General features: G+C 42.5%; 1 protein-coding gene across 2 annotated transcripts in view; it reads left to right on the top strand.

Moving 5' to 3' along the window:
• Window positions 1–27,518, top strand: part of gpc5b (glypican 5b) — a 507,172-nt gene that overhangs the window by 189,918 nt on the left and 289,736 nt on the right. Inside the window, exons 5-6 of one of the 2 annotated variants that reach the window (XM_052017858.1) lie at window positions 11,501–11,560; window positions 14,306–14,431. In XM_052017858.1, coding sequence (XP_051873818.1) covers window positions 11,501–11,560; window positions 14,306–14,431 — 186 coding nt within the window. The remainder of the gene's footprint in view (window positions 1–11,500; window positions 11,561–14,305; window positions 14,432–27,518) is intronic. The other variant, XM_052017859.1, reaches the window with a different exon arrangement.

The raw sequence follows: 27,518 nt of genomic DNA, 5'->3' as shown, positions 1-27,518 counted from the left end.
CTCCCTTGTGTCTCTGTTCCATCATTAATTCCCCGATAGGTCGCATCAACGGGCAGCCTTATAGTCAACCCTTTGCCATTGGTCCTAGTTCATATTGAAGCTAGACGATAAGGCATAGGAGCAGAATAGGCCAGGTAAGGGTGGGAGATTTCTCTCTCTGAAATCTTACTGGGTTCAAATTGTCTGTTGCATTTCCCTATTATACAACAATGACTTCACTTTGAAGAGTAATTTATTGTTTATAAACTGTATTAAGACATTCCGAGGTTGCAAAATTTATTAGAACATACCGAGGTTGTGAAATGTGTGACAGAAATACAGGTCTGTCTTTCTTTAATCAAACAGATATATTAACAGGAGTGTGGAGATGAAATTTAATTATGGCTTGAGAGGCTCCGTAGTGTGAACCTAAACAGCTTAGAAAGATACAGCTGTCTGTATTCTGGTTTGGCAAACTGGTAGGTTAAAAAAAACAGCAGGATTGTAGCAGGATGTGAGAGGAGATAAGACAATTCAGTGCATCACGCTGAGTCTTGTTGTAGTTCCTGTATAATTTGCTCTTTCAAGGATTCTTTGTAACCTAATAGATCTCCATTGGAAATGTTTAGTAAAGTTTTGCTCTGCTTCATTCATATGGGTTAATTGAGTAAGACTCCAGGACATGTTTAACTTGTGTAGCACTATATATTCCAGTGGTTTAAACTGATACAGGGCATTCCCATGGCTCTAGCAGCTCAATAGCTGGTGTGTTCCACACAGTATCTGTACGTGTAGTAACTTTGAATACTGTTTTCAGAGAACTATACAGTTGTCTCATTAGAACAAAGAGCTAGCGGAAACTACTTAGTGACAACATAGGTCAAGAGTTCAGGAAAATGCCTAGAATCTGTACATAATGACTAATATTGTACATTACCCATGTAATCTGTTAGCCCATTACTGTGTATTATCCTGCTAACTTCTATTATGCTATTCACGTGTATTACCTAAAGATAACATTATGGATTATCTCTACACTGGTGGCTAATTAGAACCTGCAAGGAGATTTATGTAAGCTTTGATCCCAAAGACTTAGCAAAACAGTGCTGAGGGAACATTGCCCAAAGCAAGCAATTGAGGACAGCTCACTAAACCGTGCCAGCTCATGACTTGTCTCTATCTTCCCTGCCAAGCGAGCTGTCAATGAAGAATGCAATAAGTCAGCTACGTTTAATACTGTGTGATTTACACCCATGTTCCCTTTGATACCTCATCTGCACAGGAAAACTTTCAGAGGGAAGTCCATGGTTTTTGGTGGATTTGAAAGCACTGAGGTGGTTAGACACAAACATTTTGATATTGGGAGCTGCATAAACAATGCATGTCAAAAATCTCATGACATCAGAGGTGTCGGGAAAGAAACTTTGGGTTCCATTTGGGGCAAAATTCAGTCATTTGCCATGACTTGGTTTTCTCCCAGGTTTTAGTGTGCTAAACTAAATTAACACCCATTTGTGTCCACAGCAAACAATAGTGAATCAGTCAAAAAGACGGCTGAGACAGCACTGGGGTGCCAAAATGGGACCTGCACAGTTCCTGGTGGGACTACGTTTGTTTTAGCGCAGATACTTACACTTGGTTTTATACCAATTAAAGGAGGACATCAGTCCTTTAAGGCACACTCCCCATAGCAGCCAGACAACAATACGCATTGTGGCAGTCATGGAGAAGCAAGTGGCTGCAGAGGAAAGGAAGAGAGCTGTACACTTCACTCAGAGGAGCCTGAACATCATTGTCAATGAGATTTATGCCCAGAGGGAGGAGCTGTGCACTGGGTGTGGGGAGAGCTTGGTGGGGTAGGGGGAGGAAGAAGATCTGGAGATACACAAGTCTGGCAGGAGATGGTTCAAGTTTCTCCTGCAAGAGCGTAAACCTACACACAAACGTTAGAATAAGTTACATGACCTTCCCAAATATGCCAACACAAATACTATGCTTCAGGCCTGTATCACCATTCAATAAAATCATGGCTGATTCTGTCCTGGCTTCACACCACTTTCCTGCACTCTCTCCACACTCCCTTTACTCTCTAGTAGTTTAAGTATCCGTCACTCTCCACCATGAATTCAATGACTCTCCAGGGTAGAGAACTCCAAAGATCCATGAGCCGAGAGAAGAAATCGCTTCTTACTCAGACACAAAGACGGAGAGAAAGACACACACGTTCACAAATGCACAGTTAATTTCAAAAGCTATTATTCAATCCAACCCCTCACACACCCTACCCTCTCCATCACCACATCCCAGTGTTCTCTCCCCTCTATAACGTGGAAAGAGGTTAAGTCTCCAAAGGGACAATATTGCACTCAATGTCTAACCATTTAGGGAAAAATAGTGGGAATAGGAGGAGGCCACCTACACTGGACATGGGGGAGGGGGGAAATCATTGCTTGTGTAGCATCCCTTCCAACAGAGACCACCCTTCACCTAATGGGGTGAGGTGCCACACCCAAATCACACAGGGCAAAAGGATGATACACAATCTGCTCAATATGCTCACTATCAATGTGTTAACTGCATCCTCTATAATTTAGCCATAGAGTCATACAGAATAGAAGTGGACCCTTTGGCCCACTAAGTTCATGCCAACCCTTTTGCCCATTTATACTAACCCCATTTGCCCACATTAAGTTCGTATCCTTCTATGCCTTGCCTGCTTAAGTGCCTGTCTAATTGTCTCTTAAATGCGGTGATTGTATCCACCACCACCTCTGGCAGCAAGTTCCTGTGTAAAAAAACAAGCCTTCCCCTCAAATCCCCTTTAAAACACCCAGCTCTCACCTTAAACCTATACCCTCTTGTTCTTGATATCCCTACCATGGGAAAAAGATTCTGACTATCAACCCTATCTATACTTTTATATACCTCTGACAGGTCACCACTCAGCCTTCCTTGCTCCAGTGAAAAGATAAGATTTCTTGATTAGTCACATGTACATCGAAACACACAGTGAAATGCATCTTTTTGTGTAGAGTGTTCTGGGGGCAGCCTGCAAGTGTCACCACGCTTCCAGCGCCAACATAGCATGCCCACAACTTCCTAACCCATACATCTTTGAAATGTGGGAGTAAACTGGAGCACCCAAAGGAAATCCACACAATCACGGGGAGAACGTACAAACTCCTTACAGAGAGCAGCCGGAATTGAACCCGGGTCACTAGCGCTGTAATAAACTGGTACGCTACCATGAGAGCCCAGCCAATTCAATCTCTCCCTATAACCAAAGTCCTCCAATCCAGGCAACATCCTGGTGAATGTCCTCTGCACTCTCTCCAGTGCAACCACGTCCTTCCTATAGTACGGTGACCAGAACTGCACACAATACGTCCATTGCTTTGTAAAGTTGCAACATAATGTCCCAACTATGCCCTAACCTATGAAGGCAAGCATGCCATACCCCACCTTCATCACCCTATCTATGTTGCTACTCTCAGGGAACAATGGACTTGAATCCCAAGATCCCTCTGCTCCTCAACATTTCTTAGTGGCCTATTTGACTTTCCAAAGTGCATCATCCTGCACTTGCCAAGATTAATTTCCATCTACCATTATGTTCTGCCCAATTTTTCATCTGATCCATATCCTGGTGTAGCCTTGGACAATCTTCCTTGCCATCCACAACACCAACAATTTGCGTGTCATCTGCAAACTTGCTAATCATATCTCCTACATCCACATCCAAGTCATAATCACAAATAACAAAGGTCCCAGCATTGGTCCCTGCAGTACAGACTTACAATCAGAAAAACAAGCTTCCACCATTACCCTCTGTTCACATTGTCCTCACAGCTTGCTAACCCACCTATTTTTGTACCATCAACAAACTTGGCTACAGTGCACTTTGTCTCTTCATCCAGATTGTCAATATAGATTATAAATTGTTGAGGTCCTTTGGCACCCCACTAGTTATTGTTTGGCAATCTGAAAATGACCCATTTATCCTGAATCTCCATTTTCTGTAATGGCCAAAACCCAATCCGTGCCAATATATTATTTCCAACTCGGTGAATTTTTATCTTGTACAGAAGCCATTTATGTGGCATCTTGTTGAATTCCTCTGGAAATCCAAATGCACCACATCTACAGGTTCCCCATTATGCACCTTATTTGCTACATCCTCAAAGAACTCTAGCAAATTTATCTAACTTGGTTTCACTTTCATAGACTTTGCTTGATTGCCTTATGATTTTATAAATTCCCTGCCATTACTTCCTTAGCAATGGATTTCAGCATTTTCCCTATGACAGATATTAGACTAACTGGCCTATAGTTTCCTGCTTTCTGTCTCACTTCTTTCATGAGCAATGGTGTTCGTTGTTTTCTAATCTTCTGGGAACTCTCCAGAATTCTGGGAATTTTGGTAGATGACAATCAAAAGATCCATATTTCTGCATCCATTTTCTTTTAAGGCCCTCGGATGTAGGACTTACCAGAACTTTTTTTTTAAATTTAAATTTTATTTTAGAGCATGGTAACAGGCCCTTCCGGCTCAACGAGTCCACGTCGCCCATCTTAAACCCAAATTAACCTACCCGTACGTCTTTGCAATGTGAGAGGAAACCGGCGCACCCAGAGGAAACCCACGCAGACACGGGAGAACGTACAAACTCCTTACAGACAGTGACAGGAATCGAACCCCGATCGCTGGCGCTGTAATAGCGTCGCGCTAACCGCTACGCTACCGTGCTGCCCATTACATTACTTAGTCACATTAGTTTGGTTAGTACTTTTTCCCTGGAAATTGTTTTAAGTCCCTATAACCCTTTGGGTATTTATTACTTATGGGATGTTTTTTGTGCCGTCTACTTTGAAGATTGATCCAAAATAATTACTTAGACTCTCTGCCATTTCTCTATTTCCCATTATTAATTTCCCACTCGTATCCACTAAGGAACCAACATTTACTTTAGCTAGAAACACAAGAGACTACAGGTGCTAGAATCTGGAGCAACAAACAACTTGCTGGAGGAACTGAGTCGGTCGAGCAGCATCTGTGGGAGGGAAAAGAATTGTCGACGTTTCGTGTTGAAACCCTGCATCAGGTGTTTATGTGCTAGAACCCCCGGATTCCTTTGTAATTAAACATTTTGTAGTATTACTCCATTTAAGTAATAATTTGCTTCTTGATTCTTCCTCCCAAAGTGCATAACTTTGCGTTTTCCCACTTTATAGTACATCTGCCTATGTTACGTTACAGGGGTCCTGATACAGGAGTTCAACCCAAAACATCGACAATTCCTTTCTCCCCACAGAAGCTGCTTGACCTGCTGTTCAAATGTTCAATTATGTCCCTCAGAGTGGCAGCTGCTGGCTTTGTTGCAGACCCTACTTCATGTGAAGTGATTTGCACATTTAAAATGGGTGCTAATCGATTCAATTTCTGTGCAATAATTTTAAAAGAAAGGACTCTGGGCACCTGAGTGTTATTATGAAACAGGATTTCAAGAAAATTGCAAGGGCGGAAACTTCAAGCATAAGTGATGCTAGGTGCATTGAACTTTCTAATGATGCTTGCTCCAAGATTGAAAGCTGGTGCCAGGTATGCTAATGGTAGAGGGCGTACAATTCTGACAGACATCAACATTGTAAAACAATCACAATTCGGAAAACTTTTCAAAACAAGGGAAATGAGAAGAGGAGTTTTGTCTTCCCTTCCTGAGCTCATGGGTTGTTCCCTACTCAAAGTGTGCAAGTGGTCTTGCTGAGCTGGGTTCCAAAGGCAGACACAAGAGATTCTGCAGATGTTGGAAATCTGGAGCAACAAACACAAAATGCTGGAGGAGCTCAGCAGGTCAGGCAGCATCTATGGAGGGAAATGAACAGTCAACATTTTGGGCCGAGAACCTTCATCAGGCCTGAAATGTTGGTTGTTCGTTTTCCTCCCTGGATGTTGCCTGACCTGCTGAGTTCCTCCAGCATTTTGTGTGGGTTCCAAAGGCACTATCTTCTCTCTGGCACCTCAGCCAAGTGGACATATGTTACTTGTGAGCTTTGGTGAGGACCTACTCTTCCAACATGTGGGCAAGAGGCAACATAATCAAAAGTGGTCCTGTGTTCAAAGTCACTTACAGGTAGAAGTTGTTGATACAGAAAGTATTCAGCCATGCTGTTCAGCAGAGTCATAGAGTCGTACAGCACAGAAACAGGCCCTTCAACCCAACTGGTTCATACTGACCAAAATTCCTATCTAAGAGGGTATTAGAGGTGGGGTGCCGAGTCCTAGATCTAAAGACATCACTGTGTTGAAAATGTACATCAGGCGATCTTTCAGGGTAAACAATAGTGCAACAATCCGTAAGTACCCAGACCACACACATTATTTCAACCTCCAGACCCAGTGGTGACCCAATTGATGGACTCCGAATAAAAGGTGTCTGCTTGACTGCACTCAGTGAAGAGATATGAACAGGGGGAATGGCATGTCAGCTCTTGAAGAGGGATGAGTTTCTACCAACCATATTTCTGCTCCTGTAGGAAAGTAATCTGCTCATGCATGCACCTTTCTTCTACTGAAGGAGATGGATCTGGTGACAGGCAGTATCTCTCTACTCCTGCAGAACCAAAATCTGCTCACGTGCTGTATCCCTGTGTCCACTGAGAGCAGCTATCTGCTCACATGTGACATCTCGCTGCTCATGAGGACATGAAGCAGCAACCTGTCATCATATCGCTGTTCCTTTCGAACTTCAAGCTGCTCCCATGTGGCAGAGACCAGAAACCAGCAAAGGATGACTAATAAGTAATAAAGAGGGAGAAGCTAGAGTTTGAAAGTAAATTAGCAAAAAAAAAAGCAGACAGTAAGAGTTTCTAAAAGTTTATATATATCAAAAAAAGCTAAACTAAACAGGAGCAACAAACAATCTGCTGGAGGAACTCAAGAACCTGAGGGACAACTTTTTCACCCAGAGCGTGATCTGTATATGGAATGAGCTACCAGAGGAAATGGTTGAGGCAGGTATATTAACAAAATTTAAAAGGTACTTGGACAGGTTCATGGATAGGAAAGGTTTAGAGGGATATGGGCCAAACACTGGCATATGGGACTAGTTTAGATAGGAATTTTGGTTGGCATGGACCAGTTGGGCCGAAGGGCCTGTTTCTGTGCAGTATGACTCTGCCGGACAGCATGGCTGAATTCTTTCTGGGCTGTCTGGTTCAGTGCCAAGGCTGAAAAGGGACTTTCTAGAGTGTGTGACTTAATACTCTCCTTGAACTGGACAGTGACAATTTGAACCAAGATTGAACTGAGGCTCGTTGCGCTGTCTGGCTGAGTGCCAAGACTGGACAAAGCGACTCAGTAGTCCCGGGATGCAATGGACTCTTTGGCTTTCTAAAAAGATTCAACAGGGAATCTATTGCACTATATGACCCAGTACTACTCTGGTCTAAAAGTAATGAATGTTCATTGTATTTTGAGGTGATGTGATTTCAGTAGTCATGAAGAAGGTGTTCGTTGATAGCAAAAGCTTTACAAAACTATATTTTGTGGTCCTCAGTCATAGTAAGGCCCACTAACACCTTACATCAAAGGAGAGTCTTCTTCCAATCACTATTCTTTCCTCCTTGCGGGGAAGAAAACCTGTTATTTTAGTGATGTAATCACTAAGTGAAACAAGAGTCTGCTTCTCTTTTATATATTTTTAAAATCTCATCATACATGCACACCCATAGACCATTCTTTTTCAACAATGCTGCTGAAAGACATTTTGTTGTCTCCTCTGGAGCTATGGGCTGTGGAGAAGGCCTGCTTGTTCATATTGACTACTTGCCAAGTATGTGAGGTAATGTATTTAAAACAATTGTATGCCCTTCAGCTTACATGGTGTTACATGTCTCAGTCCAGAGTCACTATAGCTTACTGAGTCCACTTTAATTAAACCTGAGGCAGGGCAGCGATAATCAAACGTCGTCTTTCCCAGTGAGAATAGGAAATATTCAGGGAAGGACAAACTAATGCAGTGTGGTCGGCTAATAGAGCCAGATGATTTAGTGGAGACACAAGAAACTGCAGATGCTGAAAGTCGGAGCAACAAACCATCTGCTGGAGGAACTCAGTGGGTTGACCAGTGTCTATGGGGGCGGGAGAGGAATTGTTGATGTTTCAGGTCGAAACCCTGCATCTTCATGATGCAGGGTTTCGACCCGAAAAGTTGACAATTCCTCTCCCCCCTACAGATGCTGCTTGACCTGCTGAGTTCCTCCAGCAGATGGTTTGTTGCTCCAGATGATTTAGTGATCTAGGTCAGTATTTCTGCTGTGTTGCTCCCTTTTTGATATTCATATGTGAAGTGCTGAAGCTTCCTGGAGTAGAACATGATAAACATTGTTTCCGTAAAGAATGGTGCATTTCTAAAATTTCAGCTGAATGTTTGCTATAAACCAATTGGCATTGTATTAATCAGCCTGTTTTTCACATTGGACATGCATGTAACAACATCATTCCCCATGCAATTTGATGCCAGGAGAAATTAGGCCATATTTTCCCAAAGCGCCATTTTCAATGGTCTTGTGTCACCAGACCAGGGTTGAAGAGTGCAGCTTGTTCTGCAGTTATGTGGTTTAAAGTGGAATTCTGAGAACAGCTCTGGGAATCTGACCTTAAATCCATTTACCAGACCCTACACCCCATCCGCCAATCCCTCCCCCCCCAACCATCTTAGAACCCTTGCCTAGACCCTTCAACTCCATCCAGCAATCACCTGATCTGATCCAAAAGCACCAGATACCCAAACCAAACCCTCACAACCAACTACTGATTGCCCATTGCATTGCCCCCAACCCTTTGACCACCTCCTGACCAATGATCACAGCTCCCCAGTCCACCAACTGCTGACCAATGATCACAGGCCCCTGACCTACTGATCCTCCCTGCCTCCACCAATCCCAGACTCCCAACTTGCAGCTCACAGGCATCCGACGGTTATCTGTCCACTCATTCCAGAATTTTCTCCCCTGCGATGCTCCCCACTCACAGATTTAGCTCAGCCCCAAGTTTATATGTTTCACTCCGCAAGATCTGTACTGGTGCAGCACACAAAGGAAGGCACTTTCCATGGGCAAGTTCAGTCCAGTGATGCCCAAAGTCTTGAGTCTAGGGCACTACTGTCTTTGCAAGGAGCAGGTTCATTCATGCCTCTATCTACACATAGTTAGACTTAGGTTTATGTAGATGTGGGCAATATATTCAGGAAATCTTTCCTTTTCTTGAGGTTGGGGGACCTTAAAACTAATTTGTACTTATGGAAAAATATGGGTGGGTTGAGTGTGTGCAAATCAGGTAATAGCTTGACTCATTCGTGCTTGGGCCCCTGTCTGTATCAATGGTGCTGAGGTGGAGATGGGTGAGAGCTTCAAGTTCCTAGGTGTAACTGTCATCATTGACTTGTCCTGGTCCAGCCATGTAGACCCTATGGCCAAGAAAGCAGACCAGCACCTCTACTTCCTCAGAATGCTAAGAACATTTAGCATGTCTCCATTAACCCTCACCAATTTTTATAGATGCATAGAAATTATCCTATCTGGATACATCACAGCTTGGTATGGCAACTGCTCTGCCCGAGAAGTAGCAGATAGTTGTGAGCACAGCCCAGTCCATTACCCAAACCAGCCTCCCCTCCATTGACTCTGTCTATACACCACAGCCTCAGGAAAGCAGCCAACATAATCAAGGCCCCCTCCCGCCCCGGTCATTTTCGTTTCTCCTCCCTCCTGTTGGGCAGAAGATACAAAAGCTTGAGAACACATACCACTAGGCTCAAGGACAGCTTCTATTATAAGACTCTTTTATGGACCTCTTGTACGATAAAGGTGAACTCTTGATCTCTCAATTTACCTTGTCATAGCTCTTACACTTTATTTGTCTGCCTGCATTGTACTTTTTCTGTAATTGTAACACTCTGTTCTTCATTCTGTTATTGTTTTCCTTTTGTACTACCTCGATGTACTTATGTATGGAATGATCTGTCCGGATGGCATGCAAACAAAAGCCTTTCACTGTATCTCGGTACATGTGACAATAATAAACCAATTACCAATTACATACAGCTGTAAAGAATAGGAAATTGGGGCTGGATCTTTCTGTTCCTCCTTCCACAGGTGGGAGCTGAGATTCTGCTCTTCCATTATCAGCTCAGTTTGGGCTCCTGAAGAAGTGGATTGATAGTCATTCATGATGGGGTCCTGATGGGGTTCCTGGCAACACCCACCACCCCTGCACCCGTCCCTGTAGATCATCTGCACTGCAGGAACTGCTGAAGAAGACATATAGTCGTCATAGACTCCAGGAAATTGTCCACTGATCACCTCAGCCACAGGTTGGGTAAAGTCTCTCCCTCCATCAAGCCTAGTGACCTGGCTTGCCCGATGGCAACAGGAGGAGATAGGTACGAACCCAAGCAGGCACTCCCCGGTCCTTTGGGGACCTGGTGAGGGTATGGTCAGAAACAATCCTGCTCATTGCAATGGGGCAAGGATTCACACCAGAGATAGGAGCTGAGTGTGGATTTTGTTTTCACTTGTCCCCGGGGGTAATATCCACTCTCTTATGTATACTTTATGATGAACAACATTGGCAGACCCACCTCCAGAGCAAGCACTGTGTGTAGTTCAAGGATTAGACTGTGTTTACGCCACTGAGGGAGAATACTTTTCGCTGCTTTCTGATGATGTTCCCACTAAGCATGTGCATGACATTTTATTTTTCAATATGTTCATTGTTTTCACTTGTACTTTTTTTCTCTTTTGCATTGCCCTTCTCCTTCCCTTTCTCCCACCCTCTCTCTCCTGCTGCCTCTCTCTCCTGCTGTCTCTCTGTCTCTCCTGCCATCTCTCTCTCTCCTGCCCTCTCCCTCTCCCGCCCTCTTTCTCTCCCACCCTCTCTCTCTCTCCTGCCCTCTCTCTCGTCCTCTCTCTCCTGCCCTTTCTCTCGCCCTCTCTCTCTCTCACCCTTCCACTCTCTCACCCTCCCCTTCTCCTGCCCTTTCCCCCTCTCCTACCTTTTCACTCTCTCTCGCCCTCCCTCTCTCGTCCTCCCTCTCTCTCTTGCCCTCCATATCTCTCTCACCCTCTCTCTCTCACCCCCACTCTCTCTCTCACCCCTCTCTCTCCCTTGCCCCCTCTATTGCCCTTTCTCTTTCTCTCTCTCTCTCTTGCCCTTTCTCTTTCCCTCTCTCTCTTGCCTTCTCTCACACTCTCTCTCTCTGGCCCTCGCCCTCTTCCTCTCTCACCCTTCCACTCTCTCTTGCCGTCCATCTCTCTTTTGCCCTCTCTCTCACCCCCTCTTTCTCGCTCTCTTGCTTCTCTCTCTCTCTCTCTCTCTCTCTCCCCCTCTGTTGCCCTTTCTCTTTCTCTCTTTCTTTCTCTTGCTCTCGCCCTCACATTTCCTATAACCACCGATCCTCCACGTGCTGAATCTCTCTGCTGGCTTGTTTGACCGCTGCTTCTGACTTCCGGCTCTGTCCAGCTCGCTGCCTCTGAAAGAAGTAAAGACTGATAGGCCCAGGACAATGAAACAGAACACTCGGTAAGACCTTGGAAGTTAACCTGTTTGGTGAATGCCAGAATTCCTAATTGTGCTTTGGCTGACGTCAAGGTTTTGTAATAATAATCTCCTGGTGTCTCAAGATGTTCCAGTGGTTTACTTTTGGAGAAAGACTAGTGAATTGTTTTCAGACTGGGATGAGGTTCCCCCAAGGTTGTGAACATAGCCGGAGGTGCAAATATAAAAAACAATGCATCAATATTTAATGTTTGAGTGGAGTAGGAGGAACAGAAAAATGGATCTCTCTGAAATGGAGCAAATCAAAGAAAGCTTGGGAATCTCTACATAAGGTAGAGCTTCACAGTTGTTCAGCATCAGTGTTAGTGTCAATCACTCTCAAGCCAAGTAGAATACAAGCAGTTAACTGTCGATGGTTACAAGTTCAATGGCCAGTGACCACCGTTGAACTCGCTACCTTGTAGAAGTCTCCAGGCTGCGGAGTGATGTGCAGCCAAAGAGAGGGGGAGACAGGAGCTCCCATCACATGCATGAGGAAGTGAGGAGAGAGACCGGAGGATCCGGGTGGTCTGTCTACACCTGGAGCAGGTGCTGCCAGTCCCCAGCAATGGCCCACACTCGGCATGCCTGTCAGAGTGTGTTCCTGAGCTTCACCTCTCAGTGTAGAGCGGCCGCACTGCTCATTCCAACCCATCCAACGCCAGTCCTTACTGGCATCCTCGCTCCACTAAGCCATGGACCAACAATAGCTGCAGGAGCACCAGTAGAGGATAAGGTTCATACCAGGTTCCCAACAGAAGTCTTTATTTTAAGGAGGATACACACCTGTGAGTGTTTGGATTGGAGGACCAGGAGCGCTATAACAAATCACTGCTCTTGGGTAGCACTAAGTTGGGGGACTGGTGTACTGAATGGCCAGTGGATTGCTGCTCTAGATGGAGTCTGATGTAGGAGGGAGGGAAGGGGGGAGAAGTATAGGAGGAGAGAGGATTGATTGGAGAGGGAGTAGAAAGGAGGACAGATAGATGGGTCAATAGTTCCATGTCAAATTTAACTGCAAAACTGGCCACCCCATGCAATAAATCATGAAACAGCCACTTTTCTCTCGAGAGTTTCTTATAAGTCCCAGACTACTTCCAAGCTGAATGATTCTGAGACACTACTTGCCCTGGGTTTGCCCAGAGATATACAAGGGTCCAGAAATTGCTTGCGATCACTGCTTTCTTGCCACTGACCTTCTTCGGTCAATCCTCCCAACAGGACCTGTCAGAATCCTCAGTGAAGCAGAACAAACCTAGCAATGAGTACAAGCCCCATTCTTTAAGTATATATTTGGTGATCTCATCTTGTACAGTTTAATCTCCTGGTCAACATTTTGTTTAACTCTCTCTGATTCCCACAGGTAATGAACCAAATCTCCAGAATATTTACCCATGTTTATTGAATTTTGGAGGCTGTGTAAGATGTGCTCCACTACAATAGAGTGTGTTTATTTCTACAGACTGGGAGTGAGTCCATAACAATCAATTATACACATCAATATGTTTATCAATCCCATTCCCAATCGAACATCCAGGTAATATTACTTGAACCTTTTTTTTAAAGTGCTCAACACTTTTAATATGCTTATAAATGAGAGTTCCCATTACTAAGCATTCAAGCCAGTATTAATTTTGTCCATATAAGTCTCTGCTTGTCTGTTCTAAAAGGCAACAAAATTCATATTATCAGGCTAATATACTCAGGCAAATAGTTTGCGGTGCTTGAACTCACACCTCTCATACAGAGGCAAGTGGACCAAGGCTGATTAAAACTGAAACATCAGTCCAGAATAAGTGAAAATGTCTTATTTTAATATTACATAATTGTAATAATTTGTAAGACTTTTGGATGAACCAGTCCCTATGGTCTTCTGATGCATCGATCCATAAGAACCGTGCAATTCCTTTATTAATTTCTTTGGAGTCCAAGAGGTTCATTGGAAATTGGATGAACTAAAACAAAAGAAGTGCATTACTTTATCCCAGTGTGAGTTTGGATCCCAAGTCAAATGCTATCAATCAATCTCGATCAAAAATACAATAGGGCAAGGTATACATTAGAATGACCTCAGGTATTAATTTTTGGATCATAAGTAATTTCATCACCTCGTAATGAAGATCCTCTTTATTGATTTCCAAACCAGACAGCAGTGCCTGCCTCACCACCTAAAAGCTGGTGCAAAGGTAGTAACCTCCATCTTAATTTAAATACAACAGGGGGGCATCTTCACCTCACAGACTGTTGTTATTCAAGAAGTTACCAGCCTTGATAATGGTGCATTTATGCCCAAAATATATATATTTTTGGAAAACAGTATGGAGCACAAGAATGCAAAAGCATTCTTTATTTGAAGCAGGATTAAAAAAAATTTGGAATTGTCACAACAGTGTCAACTACTTTTGTTGGCAAATCTTCAATAACCTCCAGTTTCATTTGAACCATTTTAAAGTTGAACTTGCCTTTTAATTCCACATATAAATTCTACTTTATAAATTGAATTAAAAATGCACATCAATTAAAGATGACTGGCATCCACCAACGTAACTCCACAGTTTGGAAGAATAATTGAATGGAGCTTCTGAAATGATGCAATGTTACTTTGAGGGGCAACTAAGTTGAATATATTCCATCCGGGTTTGCACTGTATACACATTTCTCTTCTGCAACGGGATGCTTTAAATGTGTTGGTTGTAAGCCTTTTGTAAGACTGGCTGTTTGCTTTGGCAGAGACTTCATGAACTACATCCGGAGGTACAGGACCTTCTATGCATCTCTGGCAGAACAAATCTGTGAAGGTGAACTTCTTCCTCAAGATAGTTCGACCTGTTGGAGTGGAAAGGATGTGGTTGAAAGGTAAGCAACTGGCTGCAGTCATGTACAAAAATTATAATGTAAATAATGGCCATGGTTTGCATTGGCAGATGTAAAGGATAAACTTTTTTGTTGTGTGTGTTTTTGATGTGCTTTATAATACAGCCGTTGTGCCTGCATCTTCCACATACCTGGCATAGTTTTGCAGAATTGATTCATGCTGTTGATTGGAGTCTAAGTTCAAGACAAAAGTGTGACACTGACCACTACTGTGGTCATACCCTAAAACAAAATTAATGTGTTCTCTCTGGGTATTCATGACAAATTTGAACTGTTGACATTTCCAACCATACTGGGCAAAGTTTCCACCACATTCTGGCATTTTTCTTTGTTCAAGCACAACTCAAAATACTTTTGCCATAAGTTACTGCTTTGTTCTGTGTCAGGATTTTGTTTCTGATCCTTAGTATTGAAGAACAGATGTGTCGGGTAGAAGAGAAACTGATCAATCTTTAAGGAAGAACTGAAAGCCAGAATGTGTCAGAACTGATGACCAGCTCCGGGTCATCAGTGATCTCCCAGCCTTTGCAATGAACATGTGCTATAAATGGGATGATTGTGCACACAATCGCTAAACCAAACAAAACATTGCTCATTTGTTTTAAATAATGTAAAGTTGATGTCAGATGCTTAACCCTGAAGATAAAATCTTCTCACCTGTGAAATCTGGGATTTCTATCCTACTCGGAATGTTGTAACACACTGCCCTTAGGAGCATAGAGAGGTCTAGGAGGCACATGGACAGCCAATCCCAGAGCTACTGCATCCATTTGGAGTGCCTGCATCTTTTAGACAGTGAGTAGTTATGTCTTGGTGCTCAGAATTAAAAGGATCAAAAGTTAAGAGCAAAGATTGTAAGAAAACATGGTGGGAAATGTGTCACATTCAATCACAAAATAGTTAGGAAATGTTTCAGTGGACGAACACACCATTGCCAAGAAAATGCACTTCACTTATGTGAAGTACACTAAAAGATCACTGCATATAAAACTAGCACCAGATTGATCTTCAAAAAAATTGTAAAACTGGTCAAAAAGACTTCTCAACATTTATACCCGGAAAGAAACACAAAACCAGATCTGCCCAGTTAATGTGTGGACCAAGCTGTATGCACCAATCACACAAAGGCACACTGCTTCTGGCAGCAGAAATGCCCAATATGGGTGCCACTGACATGTCCATTGGTGCACAACATGGTATCAGTAATGGTGTGCTGCCAGTGGTGTTACCCATGGAATGGGCATCTCAGCAGATAAATATCAGAGGAAATACTCGCTGTTCCATTGAGTGCCTTTCATTACAGTTGCATTATGGGCTTTGAACTTCAGTTTATGGTGTGCACATTGTTGGCAACATCATGAGGTTCATGTCTGACACATGGAAATGGTCGCGCATGTTAACATAGATCATGCAGAAATCTGTCCAGTCAAATCTACTCCAAGTACAATGTAATTTTGTTTGATTAGATATGCAATCTTCTTTCTATGCTTAAAAGATAATGAGTTTGGAACAGAGGGCACTGGAGAGCTTTTGTACTACTCTATCCTCTTATGAGTGCCTTGTTTTGTACCCAGACATCATGTGCTTTTGCTATCTAAGTGGAAAAGACTGGCATTGATTTGCTTCTGCAAATAGTAGACCTTAGGGAGGTTGATCTAATGTTCACCTCGTGTATGTTCATGGTGCACTTTTTCCTCTCCAAGTGGTTGCCATGTTACATTAAGAAATAATTCATTATGTGCACAACTTCACTGTGATAAGGTCAAATGTGAAAGTATTATTTAATGCCTATGATAAAGTCTAATATGAAATTGTCATTTAATATTTGTATCTGGCATTATGTTGTTTCTGTTTCATCAAAAATCCACATGTATGAGTCGGTATTGAGACAAGCCACGTGAATGGGCTCAAAAGATGAATCTCTGGGTGAAGATATTGGGAGACATGCTGAAAAGGTGGATTGGAAAGTTAAGGTAGTCTTCTCCTGTTTCTTAAAGAAAATAAAATTCACAGTCTGCAGAATGTAGCAATTTAAAGTATAACACTTCCATTTTCCCTCCACTGATTTAGTTTTCCACTGTGTTTACCTATCCCAGCAGAGAGGACAGGAAGGTGAGCCTCCGATAGGTCTTCGTAAGTTGCTTCAAAGCCAACCTTTACAACTGTAGTGACTTTCTATATATACATGGTTGGGAACTCCTCGGACTAAAAGTTCTTCCATCAAAGGGACAGCTAGTGAGCAGATCATACACTAGTTTAGCATGATAAATTATATATGAAGCCCCATGCTATCTTGCACTATAGAACAGGCATTATGTACTCTAAAGAAAGTCCTCTCCTCTGAAAAAATGCAGGGAGGGATGAAGGAGAAGACACAGGGTGGAGAGGTAGGGAAGGAGAGTAAGGTAGGTTGGCTTTGGAGTCTGGGGTGCAAAGAATCAGACTTGGGGACTTTGGGGGATAGAGCATTAGGGTGGTGTTGTCAGACACCTAAATTGGTGGTAGATGAATAATATGTTTGGATCGCGTTCTAGGATGGCGGATGTTTGAGATACAAACAGCATGAAATACATTCTTGATGTTAGTTCTGCAAAATTCACTTGACACTTCATAATACAGAGACCACTTTCACCAAAACAGGATGCCTAAGGGTTAGTCAGCAGAGAGGCCAGGGTGGGAGAGACTACCAAGGAACCTACTTAAAAGCAGACCTACCTACAAAATAATGGACATTGTAGACTTCATGGAAGTGGACAGGGTCATATTGACACCCTTTAACTAATTCCAAAGCAAAGTTCATCCCTGTTTTGGTGTAAGTAGTGTGCATTCTTTGCAAATGTCAAAAGAATTTTGCACAACTAATGTTAAGAAGGAATAAGTATGCTGGTTGATGTAACAGCACATGCCTTGTGGCTGTGTAGACAAAGATGAGAGAATTTCTATCTCTCCTTCCCCCATCTCAACCTCTATACCATGTTTATCCCAAAGACGTAGTTTCAGTTGACTCAAGACTTTGACCATCGGGTAAACTTGAGGCACAGACAATTTCTCACTGAATATACTTTAACTTCATTTTTCAGTGGACAATATGCAGCTTGGTAGCTTTGAAGGAAATCAAGAAAAATTACTGTTAGAATACAGATAAAATAATTAGGTGTGGGGTTCTGTATCTTTGATTCGTGACATTTATTTGTGGACTGGTCAGTCAGGTATCCTGTGGATAGGACTAGTTGAACTTCTAATTTTTCATTCCATACTTTTAGCAAGTGAGTCTGTTCCTGAATAAGTTAACCCAGTATTTCTTACTGTCGGGGAATGCAAGATAATGAAGTGTACATTATTGGTAACAGAACAAGTAGACATTGACTCCTGATGGAACAGACTTGATAGAGCAAATGGTCCTTTCTGGCTGGTGTCAATTTATAACTTACGAACCAATTTTTTTGATAAATTTAAAAATATAGGATCTGGATATGAGCAGTAGTACAATTTTATCCCTTAAGGAACATCATTAAAGCAGATTATCTGGTCATTATCATACTTTTATTCCTGGGACCTTGCTTTGTGCCTGATGCAGGATTTCGACCCGAAATGTTGTCATTTCCTCCCACAGATGCTGCTCAACCCGCGGAGTTCCTCCAGCAGATTGCTGCTGTCTTCTTTATTTCTCATTCCGATTGTTCTGACAGGGAGCCACCTTTTTGTGGGTTGGTAGTGATGAGTGGTTCGCTGGAGGAAGCAGAGGCAGTAGGAAGTCAATCATATTGCTGTGTTGGTCAATCTGGAGTCACATCTCAGCCAACTCCTTTAAGAACAACAGGCTTCATTCCCAGAAGGCCGTGACTGATCTAGTGGGCCATGCAACAGTCTGGTAGTTTGGTGTCACCATTACAGATCACCTTTCCATTCCATAGTTAAATGATTACATTTAAATACCCCAGATGCTGTGACGGTATTTAACCATTCACCCTCCAGATTATTAGTTCAAGACCCCACAAGTAGAAGAGATGGGATGTTCCATCCAGAGACTCTTTTCCACCATGTAAAATATTCCAATGGTCCAGCTTCTTTCTGTTCACTCTCTCTGTATAGAATCCTATAAGACACAAGGACAGGAGCAGAGCATTTAGCCCCACAAGCCTTCTTTTGCCGTTGGTAATCCATCCCACTTCCAATGGATTGAACGTTGTCCCAGTTCATTCCCATTGCATAGTTTTCTAACAGGTCAAACAAACCTCCTCCACAATGTCAGTGTCCAAGCCACTAAACAAAAACTAATTCAAGCTTAGCCTGTCTCCAGTTGCATCCTTTCATAAGTTCTGTGTGGAATTGCTGTCTCCTTATTCAACAGAAGAGAAAAATGCAACAAGCAGGTTTCCTTGAGGGAAACAAAATCATCCTAAATCCAGAATTTGGATCTAGCAAGGATAGGAATGGGACATGGGCTGTGAAACAATGGGAGTAGGAATGGAGTAACTCTTAAAATCCTTTGAATCAACGCATGTATCAGTAAATAAAAATGCATGCCTGGCAATTAAACAGAATTTATACACGGTTGCAATGTGGAAGCAAAGGAGGAACAGCAAAGATAAAGATGGAGATCTCACATATTTATGTTCTAGCAGAAGGAAACATGCTCTTCACTGATTCTTTTCCAGTTATTTGAACCGCATATGCCATGGGCACCTGTGTAGTTTCCTGGTCTGTTTTGTTTTAAAGTAGGTTTTTCAATCTCACTCAAAACTTTGAGCAAGTGTACTGACAGGGATACTCCAACAGACTGGAAAGGTCACAGACCTGCATCTCATCTCAACCTAGATGAGGGTAAAAACAGGTGTAGGCCATTTGGCCCTTCAAACATAGTAACCTATCTCAACACTTTTCAACCCACTGTCTAAGCTATGTCCCTTAATTCCTTTCCAAGTCGAAAGTTCATTGATCACTATCTTGGACACCTGAGGTGAACATGTTTTACTGCAAATGTATAGATTATTGGAGAGAAAGTATTTGGAGTATTCTGGACAGTTTTTGGCTGCTCAGGATGTTCCTGTCTTGGAGGGAGTGTCAGCAAGATTTATTGGACTGATTTCTGAGATCGGAAGAGATTGAGTGGATGAGGCCTATATTTTTATGTTTACAAAAATGAGACATGATTAAAAAAATATGAAAAATTCTTAAGAGTCTTGAGATACCAAAAGAACATTTTCTTCAGCTAGAAATTTTAGTTTTTTGGCCACAGTCTCAGATTAAGAGGTTGTCCATTTGGGCCTGAGATGGGGAGAAATGTTCACATTGAATGGTTGTCGAATCTTTGGAATTCAGATGTTATTTGTTTAAACCATCATCCTTTTTAACCCTACAAGCATGCACTTGTTCCATCTTCCTATCCTTCATCCTTGGTAAACTTTAGCTCATACAAGCTCTTCTGACTTTATCCCAACTTGCACCAGGTTCTAGTCATCAAACACCCTGTGCTTGCTGACCAATATTAGCTCTTGAACCCCCAGTAGCTCCATTTTAATTTTTTAAAATCATTGACACCTACAGTACAGACATTCTTATCAAGAACCTCAGTGCAAGAATTCAAAGGTTGCAATCAATGCAAACTTTTGAGGGGTTTGTTTTATCCCCTCTGGGGAAATTGCAGTGCATTTTGTAGAAATCGAACATTTTTACCCTTTAATCATCAAGCTTCCTGAAAGGTCTTCCTTCAGCCTCCACCAATAAAACAAAAGTTGATAATTGGTTTATTATTGTAATATGTACTGAGATACAGTGAAAAGCTTTTGTTTGCATGCCATCCAGACAGATCATTCCATACATAAGCACGCCGAGGTAGTACAAAAGGAAAAACAATAACAGAATGCAGAATATAGTGTTACAGTTGCAGAGAAAGTGCAGTACAGGTAGGCAAAGAAGGTACAAGGGCCAGGATGAGGTAGATTAAGAGATCAAAAGTTCATCTTTATTGTTCAAGAGATCTGTTCAAGAGTCTTATAACAGCAGGATAGAAGCTGTCCTTGAGCCTAGTGGTACGTGTTTTCAAGCTTTTGTATCTCCTGCCTGATGGAACGGGGGAGAGGGGGGAGTGGGGAGATGAGAGAATGACTTGGGTGGAAGGAATCTTTGATGATGTTGGATGCTTTCCCAAGGCAGCGGGGAGTTGGACCAGGACAAGTTGTTGGTGATATTTACACCTAGGAACTTAAGGTTCTCAACCATCTCCACCTCAGCACCATTGTTACAGACAGTGGTGTGTAAACATTGTATTCCTCCAACTCCTTTGTCTACCCTGTTTGTTTCCATCTGTTACTTAAGCCCTGAGCTCTGGAATCCACTCGCAATATGTCCCCAAAATCCCTAATAAATGCACTTCCTGTCATAACTTTTTTCCAGTGCTATTTAAATGCAATATTTTGGTTGTGGTAGCTGTATCACATCCAACATTTAGGATCATCAGTGTGACAGTAATATTGCATGGCACCTAAAGTATGGCCATTTCTCTCAAGGGCTTTACTCCAGCATGGAGCCATCGAATCATCTGCCATAGAAACTGGCCCTTCGGCCCACAAAGTCAATGCTGACCATGAAGTACCCATTTACATTAATCCTATGATAATTCCATTTTATTCTCCTCACACTCTCATTAAACTCCCCCCAGATTCTCCCATTCACCTACATACTCAGGGAAATTTACAGCAACCAGTTAACCTACCAACCCGCATGCCATTGGGATGTGGGAGGAAACTAGAGTGCCTGGAGAAACCCACACAATCTCGGGGAGAACGTGCAAACTCCACACACAGGGAGCACCAGAGGTCAGGATTGAACCTGGGTCTCTGCGGCTGGGAGGCGGCAGCTCTATTAGCTGCGCCACTGTGCCACCCTTCAAATGTTGTAACGTTTTTGAGGGATTTGTTTATCCCAGCCTCCCCCAACTAAAATTTTCCCGAAATACAATATTTTTCCTCATTAATCATTGACAATTGGTCTGCAGTCCTTTTGCTAAAAGGAAGCTAATTCTGAACATTTGCCTACAGGCATTAGAAGAGACAGCCATTGTCTCTGACGGAGAAGGTGAAGTCTGAGAATGTTAACCGAGAAAGGAATGTTTTTTTTTGTTGTTTATATTAATGTCTGTCTGTCCCCTCTGATTCAGAGCCTGGGCTCTGACACTGAAAAAATTAAATCAAATAGAAAGTAAACAATGCCTTCATTTCATCTGCACTGTGGGAAAACCAAAGATGACAGCTCTGTTGGTTAGAAGAAGGAGAATTTGCCCTGAACCCTTCAGGATGTAATTAAAGTAAATAGTTCTGTGGTAACATAATCCCCTCACCAATGAATGTGGAAGTAAACTGGTGTGATTATTTTAAACCTTCCATAACTTGCTTCTACACCGTGACGTTTTCACCATTTTTGACCCCTCATTATTCCGCTTTCAGTGGCTGAGCTTTAACATAGCCCGATATCTTGAAACTCCGTCACTTGTATCAGTCTCCCCATCCTGAAAAGTTGTCAGAGTACCTCCCCTTTTAACCCTGCCTTCATTCCACAGGCCAGTTCCTCTTCCCACTGCTCGGTCCCCAGTTTCAACATTATAAAGTACCTTGAAATGTTTCCTCATCAACATACTGCTGTGACCTTGGCTTTCCCATTTCAAACTGAAACAATTTCTCCAATAATCACTTCCTGCTGTTCAGAAGTTGATCCCAGACAGACTGAATTATTTGTTAATTACCAAGTTGAATTTAATGCAAGTGTTGGGTGTCAGGGTTTTATTAAGTCCAATGTGAAGAGATTACACAAGCAGTGCACAACCAAAGGTAATCAATTGCTCTCCAGGTTCAGATTTCTTTTAAGTACATTACACCAGGGTAAAAAAGAAGTCCAAACTTTCCTGTTATTTGTTGTCTCCTTTGAGATCCTTTCTGTCGCATGACCTCATATGGTACATCCCTTCAGTAATTTTCCTTCATGTCTCAACTTGCCTTTCATCATGAGTGACTTGGTACTGTAAAGACACTTCCTGCCCTTATACAGCCTGGAAGGACAAGGGCAGCAAGCTCATTAAGATTCCCTCCAAGGCATACACCATCCAGACAGAAATATCACTGTTCCTTCAGTGTCACTAAGTCCTGGAGCTCGCTGCCTGCTGGCTCTGTGGTACGTAGTCAGCACATGACTGTAGGTTGCAGCAGTTCATGATGGCAGTGCCCATCACCACCTGAAGGATAACTAGAGATGGCCAGTCAATGCCAACCTTGCCAGCAACATCCAAAAAGGAAAAAAATCAGCAGGGACAAGACTGACCCCCTTAAACCTTCTTCCTGTCTTTCATATTGCAACATTTCACATTTGTTTTGAATATACATAATTAAACACCAAGTAAATATATCCTTGAGCCCCTCTATCTTTGGCTATACTCTTGTCTATCCAGTTCTAATGTTGAATGGCTTCTGCTTCTCAAACTCTGTGGAGCAAATATAACGCAATCAGTACAACAGCTAGTACTACCCACTGCAATTATTGGTTCCATCCGGCTATGTCTTGTCCATGTCCAAGGTTATAATTCTCCACTTTCAATATCTTTGATCATTCATGCTTTCCTGTGTGGAACGTAGAACAACATAGAACAGTACAGCATGGAACAGGCCTTTTGGCCCACAATGTTGTGCTGATCTAATTAAATTAGTAATCAAATGCCCAACTAAACTAATCCCTTCTACCTAAGTATCCATATCCTTACATTTCCCGCACATTGATGTGCCTAAGAGCCTCTTGAATGCACCTATCATATTTGCCTTCACCACCACCCCAGGCAGCGCATTCCAGCACCCACCACTCTGTGTAAAAAAAACTTGCCTTGCACATCTCCTTTGAACTTAAATACATGCCCTCTGGTATGAGACATTTCAATCCTGGGAAAAAGATTCCTACTGTCTACTCTATCTATGCCTCTCATAATCTTATAAACCTCTATAAGATCTCCCCTCAGCCTCTGCCGCTCCAGAGAAAACAACCCAAGTTTGTCCAACCTTTCCTTATAGCACATGCCCACTTTTCCAGGCAGCATCCTGGTAAACCTCTTCCGCACCCTCTCCAAAGCCTCGACATCCTTCCTATAATGAGGCAACCAGAACTGAATGCAATACTCCAGATGCAGCCTAATGAGAGTTTTATAAAGCTGCAGCATAACTTCCTGGCTCTTGAACTCAATGCCTCGACTAATGAAGGCAAGCATGCCATATGCCTTCTTTACCACCCTATCAAACTGTCTAGCCACCTTCAGAGAGCTATGGACTTGGTCCTCAAGATCCCTCTGGTCATCGACACTGTTAAGGGTCTTGCATTAACAGTGTACTGTTTCTTTACATTTGATCTCCTAAGGCGCAGCACTTCACATTTGGCCAGGTCAAACTCTATCTGCCATTTCTCCACCCATATTTGCAACTGATCTATATCCCACTGTATCCTTTGGCAGTCTTCTATGCTATTCACAACCCCACCAATCTTTGCATCATCTGCAAATTTACTAACCCACCCATCTACATTTTTATCCAGGTCATTTATATATATCACAAACAGCAGAGGTCCTAGTACACATCCCTTCAGAACACCACTAGTCACAGACCTTCAGCAAGAATAAGTCCATTGACCACTATCCTCTGTCTTCTATAGGCAGGGCAATTGTGAATCCAAATGGTCAATTCACCATGGATCCCAAGCATCTTAATCTTCCGGATGAACCTCTCATGAGAGACCTTGTCAAACGCCTTAATAAAATCCACGTAGACAACATCCACAGCTCTACCTTCATCAATCACGCTTGTGACCTCCTCAAAAAACTCGATGAAGTTAGTAAGACACAACTTGCCCTGCACAAAGCCATGCTGACTGTCCCTAATTAGGCCACGGTTTTCCAAATGCTCATAAATCCTATCTCGAAGAATCCTCTCCAGTAACTTACCAACCACTGACATCAGACTCACCGGTCTATAGTTTCCAGGATTATCCCTGTTTCCCTTCTTGAATAATGGGACAACATTAGCTATTCACCAGTACTCTGGGACCTCGCCTGTGGCTGGAGAGGACACGAAGAAATTGGTCAAGGCCCCAGCAATCTCATCTCTTGCCTCTCTCAATAACCTGGGGTATATCCCACCAGGCCCTTGGGACTGATCCACCGTAATGCTCTTTATGAGACCCAACACAACCTTCTACTTTATCTCAAAGTGCCCTAGCATATTAGTACGCTCCGCACTGATCTTCCTATCCCCCATGTCCTTCTCCTTGGTAAATACTGATGCAAAGTACTCATTAAGGACCTCACCCACATCTTCCACTTCCAAGCATATGTTCCCTCCTTCCTCCTTGAGTGGTCCTACCCTCTTCCTAGTTATCTTCTTGCTCTTGATGTATGTATAGGATGCCTTGGAATTCTCTTTAATCTTACTTGCCAAGGACTTTTATGGCTCTTCCTGGCTTTCCTAATTCCCTTCTTGAGTTCCTTTCTGGCTTCTTTATAATCCTCAAGTGCTCTGTTTGATTCTAGCTTCCCAAGCTTTACATACATTTCCCTTTTCTTCTTGACTAAATTCACCGCCTCTCTTGACATCCAAGGTTCCCTTACCCTGCCATCCTTGTCCTTACTTCTTACTGGAACATACATGTCCTCTACTCTGTGCAGTTGGTCTTTAAACGCCCTCCACATGTCAGATGTGGACTCGCCCAAAAACAGCTGTTCCTAATTAACTCTCCATAGTTCCTGCCTAATACTCTCATACAATCCAACTTCAGGATATTGGCCCCACAGCTGCAGGACAAGGTATGACTTGGTCCATCAGCAGTGGCAACATGTCGACCCTGGGACTGCCTGACTGGCTAAATAGAGAGAAATGATCTCCTGCGGAGAGCTCTGCACTAAAAACGGAGTGTGTGTGTGTGTCTGTGTGTGTGTGTGTGTGTGTGTGTGTGTGTGTGTGTGTGTGTGTGTGCGCGCGCGCAAGGTCCATACTTATCATTATCTATAGCTATCTTAAAACTTAAGGAGTTGTGATCACTGTTCCTTAACTGTTCTCCCACTGAAAGGTCGGTTACCTGACCAGGCTCATTACCCACCAACACCAGGTCCAGTACAGCCCCTCCTCTCATTGGACTATCTACATGTTGATTTAAGAAACCCTCCTGGATACACCTAACAAATTCTGCCCCATCTAAATCTCTTGCACTAAGAAGGTCCCAGTTTATATCAGGGAAGTTGAAATCTCCCATGACAACAACCCTATTAGTTTTACACCTTTCTCTAATCTACCTGCATATCTATTCCTCAATGTCCCGGTGGCTATTTGGGGGTCTGTAGTATAATCCCATCAGAGTGCTTGCACCCTTCTTATTTCTTGAGTTCTGCCCATACAGACTCAGTGGATGAGCCCTCCATTATGTCCCCTCTGAGTGCAGTTGTGATACTGTTTCTGATTGATAGTGCAACTCCCCGCCTTTTACCTTCTTCTCTGTCTACTTATTCTTTTTCGTTATTGTGTGATTTTCTGTAAGTTTCTTTATCTGTGGATTATGGATTTCATACTGAGGGATGGAGTAGATGTACAGTATCCAACATGTGAGATTGCCTGGATTAGTTCCTCATTGAGGGCTGTTTCACTTGGAGATGAGCAATACTATGAAAATGCATCAAAAGCGATGTCTTCTGGTACATGGCATTTCTTGGTCAGGAAGAACAGAATAGATACAAAAGCAAAATACAGCAGATGCTGGAAATCTGAAACAAAAAGAGTAAATGCTAGAACTTCTCAGTAGGTCAGTCAGTGCCTCTGAGGAGAGGAGATGAATTGATGTTTTCAGCACTTCATGACTGGTACTTTCCAAATTCTGCTGTTCTTGATCAGATGGCATGAGTGATTGTCATCTTTGTTTGTGGCATAGTCTTTAATAATTTTGAACACTCCTGGTATGTTTGGCACATTTTTCAAGGCTAGCTTCCATTTTTTTTTATTAGTAGACTGATACCAATGCTACCAGAAGACACTAAACACTCCTACCATGACATCCATTCCTAGCCAATCCATCAAACCTCATCATGATTGCAATTCAGAAATGTTCTCCTATCACTTTTGTCTATTAATTACAGCTAACTCCCTTGACACAATCTTGTTAAAATATTCAAGTTCCTACCTGCTGCTAAAATCGTGATGTCCTGATCCTGTCGTTTTCAGTCTATTGACTGGGATATTTAATTAGACTGGACAGTGGGTGTCTTCTGGTTCTGTTGATTCACTGATTTGTTTCGGTCCAATTCTCATATTTTCAGCAAAGATTGCTCAATTTGTTTCTTCTTTGTCACTATAACATGTTTATCTTTTCTCCTTTTTGACATAGGCTTTACTTTCATGGCATTGTTATCCCATGGACAAAAGCCCAGAAATGACATTAATGCTTTATCAAAGTTGGCACTCTTCTTTATAAGGTTTTGCACTGATCCCCATGATCCCATGGGATACAACTTTGCCCTAGGTCGTTTGTGCTGGTAAAGTATCATCAGTGTATTGTCATCCACTTTTGAAATTTGGATCTGTTGATCTCAATTGAACCAATTTCAGAGCGAAGCACAAAGTGGTTTGCCTGTCATTGCAAACAGCTGAATTGAATTTCTACACCCGTGTGTATTGGATTTTCCCTCCTTGTTTTGGTTGGGTTAAATTTAGATTGATCACTTCAATTTGTACATGATTTCTTACAGACCTTCCCACTTTAGCCCCACCACCCAACGTGAGAAGTTCTGCTGATTTGTAGATGCTCTTTTGATTGTAGCTAAATGAAAATGCTTGCTACAGTTTGTAGATGATTAGCTAGCAGCTAATCCTTGACAAATTGAAGCAGACATTTTAGTTTTAGTTACTCAGAAAAAAAAGCACTGAATTACCTTAAGGCGTAAGATCACTTCTAAAAAAATGTGTGCAATAAATAACTAACTCAAGCACTACAAATTTGGCAACTAGATATTAATTTATTTATGCTTGCAAAACTGCAGGAGTGAGATGGAATTATTCAC

The sequence above is a fragment of the Pristis pectinata genome, chromosome 6 (assembly GCF_009764475.1).
Source record: "Pristis pectinata isolate sPriPec2 chromosome 6, sPriPec2.1.pri, whole genome shotgun sequence".
NCBI lineage: Eukaryota > Metazoa > Chordata > Chondrichthyes > Rhinopristiformes > Pristidae > Pristis > Pristis pectinata.
This window is presented reverse-complemented; position numbering and strand designations above follow the sequence as displayed.